The following is an 8,540-nucleotide window of genomic DNA, read 5'->3' on the forward strand; positions in this document are numbered from 1 at the left end:
ATGACTCTTCTCAACGGTGGTGCTAGCTCTAGTAATGAAACAATATCAGGTAAGTTCTTTTCTCCATCTTGGATACTCGACACGGGGGCCTCTCATCATCTTACTGGGAATTTAGGAATTCTTACTAATGTGAGGGATATGGGACAACCTGTTTTGGTTATATAGCTGACGCGTGAACGTATATCTGTTAAAGAAGGCACAGTGGTTATAGGTGACAACTTAGTGTTGAAATCTGTTTTTTATGTTGGTGGGTTTCACTTTGATCTGATTTCACTATGACAACTGATGGATGAAAATAGTTGTGTGGTTCAACTGGCTGAAAAGTTCCTTGTTATCCAGGACCGCGCTTCGAGGATGATGATTGGTGCGGGGAAGCGTGATGCTGGAACCTTTCGTTTATGCAGAATGGAGTTGGCTGCATCGGTGTTACCTAAGGAGGAGAAGTCTTATGATTTTTGGCATAAGAGGATGGGTCATCCTTCTGCTAAGATAGTTGGTTTTCTTTCAAACCTTGATGTTTCTGTTGTTTCTGAACTTTCCAATAAGGCGTGTGATGTCTGTCTCCTTGTTAAGCATACACGATCTGTTTTTCCTCTAAGCAGTAATAAAACAAGTTCAATTTTTGAATTGCTTCATATCGATCTTTGGGGACCTTATAAAACACCGTCTCATTCTGGAGCTCGTTACTTTCTTACCATAGTTGACGATTACTCTAGAAGTGTTTGGTTGTATTTGCAAGTTGACAAAACCGAGACTGCAACAAACTTTAAACATCTTATCTCCATGGCTGAACGACAGTTCAACAAACGCGTACAACGGGTTCGTAGCGACAATGGCACAGAGTTCATGGCCATATCTGCGTATTTCCGGTCTCAGGGAATCATCCATGAAACCTCTTGTGTCGCAACACCGCAACAGAATGGCCGTGTCGAACGGAAACATCGTCACATCCTCAACATTGCCCAAGCTCTTCGTTTTCAAGCTTCTCTGCCCATTGAGTTTTGGGGCGAGTGCGTTTTAACGGCTGTTTACTTGATAAATCGAACTCCTAGTTCAGTCTTGAACTGTTTAACACCGTATGAACGAATTCACAATAAGGCTTCCAATTATGGTCATTTGTGAATTCTGGGTAGTCTTTGCTATGCTCACACGAACAAAGGTGACAAATTTGCTGCAAGAAGTCGCAAGTGCGTGTTCGTTGACTACCCGTATGGGAAAAGGCCTAGCGGTTGTATGATCTTGAGACACACGAGTTTTTGGTTTCTCATGATGTCAAATTCTACAAGGATGTTTTGTCTGTTCACAGAGGTGTCGACACAATCGTCGTCTGCTCTATTGGAGGAAGGAGATGCTCTGTGGGCTTCTATTTCACCAGGTCCATTACCTATGGATGATATTGGGCTTATAAATCGCAGCCCATCACGTGATACCGATCCACCTGCTATTGCAAGCCCTCCATTGAATTTATCTTCTCCACCACTTGACGACTCCTCTCCGACCCGATCTGATACTTCCCCCGACGCTGATGAATCATCTTCGTCGGCTTCTGATACTGATTCACTCTCGCCGGAACCAGTCGCAGTGATCGTCCCTCCTCTGGCTCCTATCCCTCTTCATCACACAGTGAACGCACACGCTCCCAACCAGTGGCCTTGAATGATTATGTCACCAATTCTGCTCAAACTCGGTTTTTACAACCCGTTAAAGGTAAATGTTTGTATCCAATTCATAATTATCTTGGGAACAATCATTTTTCGGCAACACATTGGGCATATTTGGTTGCGGTTACAGAGGCTGTTGAACCTCGCAGCTTTAAACAAGCTGTTCAAAAACGAGTCTGGAAGGATGCAATGGGTACAGAGGTTAAAGCTTTGGAGGAGAACGAAACATGGACCATTGAGGATTTACCCACAGGAAAACGAGCAATAGGTTCGAAGTGGGTCTACAAAATCAAGCATCACGCTGATGGCACCATCGAGCGATATAAGGCCAAGTTAGTTGCTCTTGGAAATAAGCAGATTGAAGGTATTGATTATGGAGATACTTTTGCACCAGTTGCCAAGATGGAAACGGTTCGCTTAATCCTCGAGGTTGCTGCCGGTCAAAACTGGATTGTCCATCAAATGGATGTGCACAATACCTTCCTCCATCGTGATCTTGAAGAAGAGGTATATATGAAACCTCCACCCGGTTTTCATGTTGCTGACGATAAGAAAGTTTGTCGATTAAGGAAATCCATGTATGGTCTCAAGCAAGCTCCTAGGTGTTGGTGTGCAAAACTCATGTCTTCTCTTCGTGAATATGGTCTTGTTCAGTCGCTGTCTGACTACTCGCTGTTTGCATTTGACAAAGGCGGCATCCAGATTAATATTCTCATTTATGTTGATGACATGATTGTCTCAAGTAATTCATCATGAGCTATGCAAATTTTCAAAGATTATTTGGCAACCTGTTTCAAGATGAAAGATTTAGGTCCTCTCAAATATTTTTTGGGCATTGAAGTATCTAGGGGAAGAAGCGGTTTTTATCTGAGTCAGCGCAAATATGCTCTTGAAATTGTTGCCGAGGCAGGTTTACTTGGTTCCAAACCAGATGCTTTTCCACTTGAACAAAATCATAAGTTGGCGCTCTCCAAGTCGCCTTTGCTTACAGACCCTACACAGTATCGGCGGCTCATTGGCCGGTTCATCTATCTTGCTGCAATCAGACCCGATTTGACTTTCTCTGTGCATATTCTTTCACAATTTATGCAGCACCCTAGAGAGGATCATTGGCAAGCAGCTTTTCGTGTGGTTCACTATCTAAAAGGCACTGTCGGTCAGGGAATTTTGTTACAAGCAAAAACGAATTTCCAGGTCACAGGATGGTGTGATTCAGATTATTCCAGTTGTCGTCTCACTCGTCGATCAGTCACAGGTTACTTTGTCCAACTTGGTGCCTCTCCTGTTTCATGGAAAACGAAAAAGCAGGACACGGTTAGTCTTTCCTCCGCAGAAGCAGAGTACCGAGCCATGGTTCATCTCACTAAGGAGTTACTCTGGGTCAAACGTGTTCTAGCAGACCTTGGCATTGCACATCCTCAACCTATGCGTGTTTTTTGTGATAGTCAATCCGTTATCTATGTCGCCACGAACCCGGTGTTCCATGAGCGAATGAAGCACATCGAAAATGATTGTCACTTTGTTCGGGAGAAGTTTCAGTTCGGTATTATTAATCTTGTTCATGTTGATACTCATCATCAACTCGCAGACATCTTTACCAAACTACTAGGGGCTCCATCATTTGAGACTTTCCGTTGCAAGATGGACATTTGCAATCTCCATGCTCCAGCTTGGGGGGATAATGGGATATTGTCTATAATCATTTCCCACATGTTTAGAGAAATCATATCATATATATATTAAATCATAGGAGATATCATATCATTGTATTTATGTCTTAGGATTTTGTATCAACTTATATAAGCTATGTAATCGCCTTAATACAGTATATGAGGATATTCACTCCATCTGGTTTTCCTTCTCTGTCCATTTCACAAATAAAAATAATTCGGATTTTTTTTCTAGCATTTTTTCCCTAAGTATTATAAAAATTATGAAGATAAAGTACAAAAGAAAAACTAAAACAAATATTTCTAATGGGGTAAATATTTTTGCGGTTTAAGTAGAAACACGAATGAATTACTATACCAACATTTTTAGTCTTAGTTTTAAATCCCATGTTATTTCATATTTCAAAACTATAAAAGATTTTTTTTATAAATCTTTTAATTTTCGTCGTTAAATATGGTGTTTGGTTCTCTTTGTCGAGATTAATTTTTGTTTTTTATGTGTTACTAATGAAAAACATTAAAAAGCAAAATCATAAACAATTACTTCCAATTCGTCGACTATTCACATAAAATACTTATATTGAAATCTCAATATTTATTATAATTGTATACTATAATCCTAATTAAAAAAAATCTAGAAACAAAAATATTGGTGCAGGTTAAGTTCATCCAACGCCTTTTGTTCCTTCCCCTCTCCAGCTTTCCCGAATAAAAAACAACAGCAAAATTAGTGAGACTGATAAACTCATTGTCGCTTGTGCTTATCCTCTTTGAAGGTTTCGTTTAAACAATTCTCCTAATCGTTCTTCGAAATCCTCAAAAATCTCCGCAAGTTTAACTCTTTACACTTAAGAGTTCATCAGAACCTCGTCGCCATTGATGGGTCAGTGTTACTTTTCCCTTTAGAAGATAGAATTTAGGGTTTTAGGTCATTCCAGAATCAATTCTTGACTAAGCAATTTTTACATCTTTTTCAGTTACAGCGATGTTTTGTGCGTTGTCTTCTCCAGTTACATCTCTTCTCTACCCAAAAGCTTATAAATTGGGTCAAGCTAAATCGAATTCGAAGAGATCATTATGCTCTATGCGTGCTTCGTTGCCTGTTTCTGATAACAATCTTAAGTTTGAATACACACCATGGCTTATCGTTGGACTTGGTAACCCTGGATTGAAGTATTACGGAACAAGGCACAATGTAAAAGTTTCACTCTTTTACATTCAATTTTGATGTTTATGACTTCAAAGTTCTCTTCTTTATTTAATTCTTGATTTGTTTTGTTTATGTGTAGATTGGTTTTGAGATGATTGATCATATAGCTCAGGCTACAGACATTTCCATGAACACTATACAGTCCAAGGCTTTAGTTGGGATAGGTAGGTTCTCTAGTTCACAGCAATTTCCTGTTTTTGATTCACTTGGTTTCAGGTGTTTTTTTCACTTGTTTGTTCGTTAATTTGGGATTCCCTATGTGACCAGAACAGGTTCTGTTGGAGAAGTTCCGATTTTGTTGGTTAAACCTCAAGCATACATGAATTTTAGTGGTGAATCGGTTAGTTTTTTCTTACATTGCTATCCCTTGAGTGATATAACATATACTGTTTTCTCTACACTAGATTTGATAGCCTAAATGCTTTTGCTGTATCTTCATTCTCTAAACTTGAAATGGTGTGGTAATGTGTTCTGAAGGTTGGACCGTTAGCGGCGTATTATCAAATACCCTTACGCCACATCCTGATGGTAAGTACTGAGTTTGATTGCTTGCTGTGTGATGATGATGAAGTGGAATTGACCAAAAGATATTATCTGCCTCTATGGTGTAGATATATGATGACATGGGTTTGCCTAATGGTGTCTTGAAGCTTCAACCAAAAGGAGGTCATAGCCAACACAACGGGTAAGTAATGTCTCTGAAGAGGGAAGTGGTCACTGTGTGTTATTTTGGTTTAGGAAATGAACAAAAACTATGTCTTTGCTTATAAACTTAGAAGGAATCATATGTGAAGTCAAATATTCGAATCTCCTGCAATCTTTCTTTCCGAGTTCAATTTCTAGACTTAATACTCGCTTTTGAGGAAGGGAGAAGCTATTTTGAAAGGACACAAAAGTTCATGATCTAAGACCTATGGATAGTGAAAAATAGAATCGAGTTCAAATAGTGTAAAGCATTTTTATTTCTAGGAAGCGCATCATTGTGAAGAAAGTAATGCATCTTCATCATTTATGATTTCTAGTCAGAATTAAAACAATGTAACCATTGCATGTGTATAACTTCTTTTGGTATGTACCAGATTGAAGAATGTGACAGAACATTTAAACGGTTGTCGAGGCTATCCCCGCTTATCAATCGGTATGTGTCCCGTTTCACCTTGAAGTCCTGTCTCTAACTACCCTTTTGCAATCATAGTAAAAATTGTAATTTTGAATTGCAGGAATAGGAAATCCACCAGGTAACATGGACATGAAAGCGTTTCTTCTCCAGAAGTTCAGCCCTTTGGAGCGTGAACAGGTAAACCTAAGCTCATCAGTCAATAGAACTCTGCAAATCTGAAACTTGTATGTCTATTTGTTCATCGAATTTTAAATGGGATATGTTGAACTGAATCATGTTTAGATCGATGATGGACTGGAACAAGGTGTTGAAGGTGTGAAGACACTTGTTGAAGAAGGATTCAGTGACTCAATATCTCGATTCAATTTGGGACAGAAATACAAGTTTCACACAGTTTGATTTCCTTCACATCTACTTGGTCGTGATGATACCTGTCACAGTAACCAGTAACAGTAGTAACACCATAGTCCAAACATTGTTATTACTTATTACCCTTAGTCTTTGTTTTGTCTAGCTTATATTGTAATTTGTAAGCGTTAACGATCAAAATTTATCGATATATATCGTTATGAGTTTTCTATTGGTTTTAAGTCTATTAAAGAAACAAACAAAAGATCAGATATTTATTACCGGACTAAACCAAATTACACAAATTGTATAGATAAAGTGATGGATTAAGGACATTAATGACCGTTTGATCAATGATTCACTGGGTCCCACACAATCTAAATAAGACCGTTGAACGTAAGAAAAAAAAAGGAAAAGGGTAAAATCGTCAACACAGGAAAAGTCTAGTTTTTCCTTTTTACTATCAGACCGTTGCGGAAACCATAAAAGAGAAACCTTTTTTTACCAATCCCTTAAATAAAGTCTCTTGCAAACAAGAAGAATCGAGTTAACAAAAATAAAAAAGCTCTCTCTTTTACTGAAGAAGTGATTCGAATTCGAAGATCGTAACTGAATCAATGGCGGATATACTCTCTAAACCGAGCATGGAACAACTGTTCTTCTCTGTAGATCCGATGTCTCTTATACTCTCTCAAAACTCCGACACTCATCAGCTTAAACTCTTGTTAGACGGTTTCTCCGGTTTCGAAAGAGGTCCTAGATACGACGAATACTCCAAACTACGCGAATCAAAGATTCGTATGAAACGTGATTTCCAGAAATATCTTGACGAGGAAGACGTAGTAGAAGAGCCGAAGATCAAAAAACAAGTCAGATTCGAGGGTAATTCGGTAATTTCACCAGAAAAAGTTAAGTTTTCGCCGGAGGAGAAGAAGAAACAGAGTCGGTTTGGGTTATCGCCGATGAGAAAAGCTGTGCCGTCTTCGTTGGCTCAATCGGTTCCTGATTTCTCCGCCGTGTTGCGTAAAGAGAATCGTCGTCCGGTGAATTACAACACTACTACTACTACTACTCCGCCGACTTCGAAGAGTAGAAACGGCGGCGTTTTGTCGGGATCGGTTTCGAGAGGGAGCAAGTCGGCGAGTGCAGGGGAGAAGAAGAGTAAAGGGATAATGATGATGGGAATGGCTCGTAAGAGTTACGCGAATGTTGAGGATCTTAAGAAAATGTCCATGGCAGCTGCTTCTGCTATTAATGGAAGCGGTGGAGGAGGGAGAAGAGTCGGTGGCGGTGGTGGTGGTCGCCGGACTATTCTTGGTTACAGACAAATTTACTGATTTCGTTTCCAAAGCTTTGATTTTTATTCTTTTTCCCCACGATTTATTCTTTGTTTTTGGATTTGATTGTTGATTTGTTTTTTTTTTTTTGTTTTTTTTTATGTTATTGGTGTGTTGGTGATTTGATTTGTTTGTAAGAAAAAAATAAACATACATTCTTGATATACAAATTTAAACTTTGTGTGATTCTTTCAAATTACTTTGTCACATTCGTTCATGTACAACGTTTACAAAACACATTATGTATTATAATTTTATAAAGTGTATAATTAAGAGTAATTAAGTGGTACCCTAATTCGTGTATATATCTAAGGTATTGTGTCACGTAGGTAAAATACATTAACTTAGGGGTTTGCGTGTTGATTTTAATTCTTCCACAAAAGTTATTCGATGTATTCACCATTTTCTTCTACATGTCTTTTTGAATAAACCACAGCTTTTTCGATTAATTAGGAAACTCTTATCTACTAATTCGTCTGTAATTGCCTCTTATTTAGTATTTCTAGATCGTCAGTCACCGACTCAATCTATACGAAGCATTTATACACATACACGTCTTTAAACTTTCTATAAATACATAAATTACACAATTGAAGTTCAAGGACATCGTATAGTGGGATATAGCACGAATCGTGCTTTACTCGTGGTTTCATCGAAGACAAATCAAACATAAAATTTTGAAAATATTCCAAGTGTTTGGTGGTAATCCAGCAAAGAGACGAAATGAGTTTGACATTCATGATTCATACTTATGTGTGATTATATGATGAAATAACAGTAGACAGTGCCGGTCCGACATTTATTAGTGCCTTATACTGAACTAAAAAACATGCCCTTTTATATATTACCAAAAAATTATAACTAATGGTATATAAGACTTTATGTTTAGTGTTTTGAAAATTTATTAACACAAACCAAAATCAAAATATTAGTTTTGATGAAAAGATTTATCTAATAGTTTAAGAAAGCAAACTATTAACCTTAAACTGGAAAAAATCAAAGAGAATTTGTTAAAAATGCCCATTTTGATATACCCCTTTTCAAAAATACCCTCTTTTCTGGCCATTTATATTTTTGCTCTCTTTTAATTTTTAATGACCGTTTTACCCTTAGATGAAAATTATTTTAATCAATAAAAAGAAAAACAAAATTTTCCCGCCAAAAAATTTCCGACATATTTTCCCGCCAAAAAAT

At 37.8% G+C, this 8,540-nt stretch overlaps 2 protein-coding genes across 4 annotated transcripts; both read left to right on the forward strand.

The window, feature by feature from the left end:
• The first annotated feature begins 3,956 nt into the window (after positions 1-3,956).
• LOC104733027 (chloroplastic group IIB intron splicing facilitator CRS2-A, chloroplastic) lies at positions 3,957-6,238 on the forward strand. 3 transcript variants are annotated; one of them, XM_010452641.3, is made up of 9 exons: positions 3,957-4,214; positions 4,309-4,526; positions 4,621-4,705; positions 4,814-4,881; positions 5,019-5,069; positions 5,153-5,226; positions 5,621-5,679; positions 5,762-5,838; positions 5,944-6,238. In XM_010452641.3, the coding sequence occupies exons 1-9, from the start codon at positions 4,211-4,213 to the stop codon at positions 6,058-6,060; spliced, it is 753 nt and encodes a 250-aa protein (XP_010450943.2). In that variant the 5' UTR covers positions 3,957-4,210; the 3' UTR covers positions 6,061-6,238. The 3 variants fall into 3 exon arrangements, with proteins under 3 accessions (XP_010450943.2, XP_010450944.2, XP_087334677.1); XM_010452642.3 differs by having other exon boundaries at positions 3,969-4,214; positions 4,315-4,526; XM_087478551.1 differs by having other exon boundaries at positions 4,003-4,214; positions 4,809-4,881.
• A 261-nt stretch (positions 6,239-6,499) lies between these two features.
• On the forward strand, positions 6,500-7,542 carry LOC104733026 (uncharacterized). The gene has a single exon (XM_010452639.2). The coding sequence runs from the start codon at positions 6,627-6,629 to the stop codon at positions 7,344-7,346; it is 720 nt and encodes a 239-aa protein (XP_010450941.2). The 5' UTR covers positions 6,500-6,626; the 3' UTR covers positions 7,347-7,542.
• Positions 7,543-8,540: the final 998 nt, after the last annotated feature.

The sequence above is a fragment of the Camelina sativa genome, chromosome 12 (genome assembly GCF_030686135.1).
Source record: "Camelina sativa cultivar CO46 ecotype springtype chromosome 12, ASM3068613v1".
Classification (NCBI taxonomy): Eukaryota; Viridiplantae; Streptophyta; class Magnoliopsida; order Brassicales; family Brassicaceae; genus Camelina; species Camelina sativa.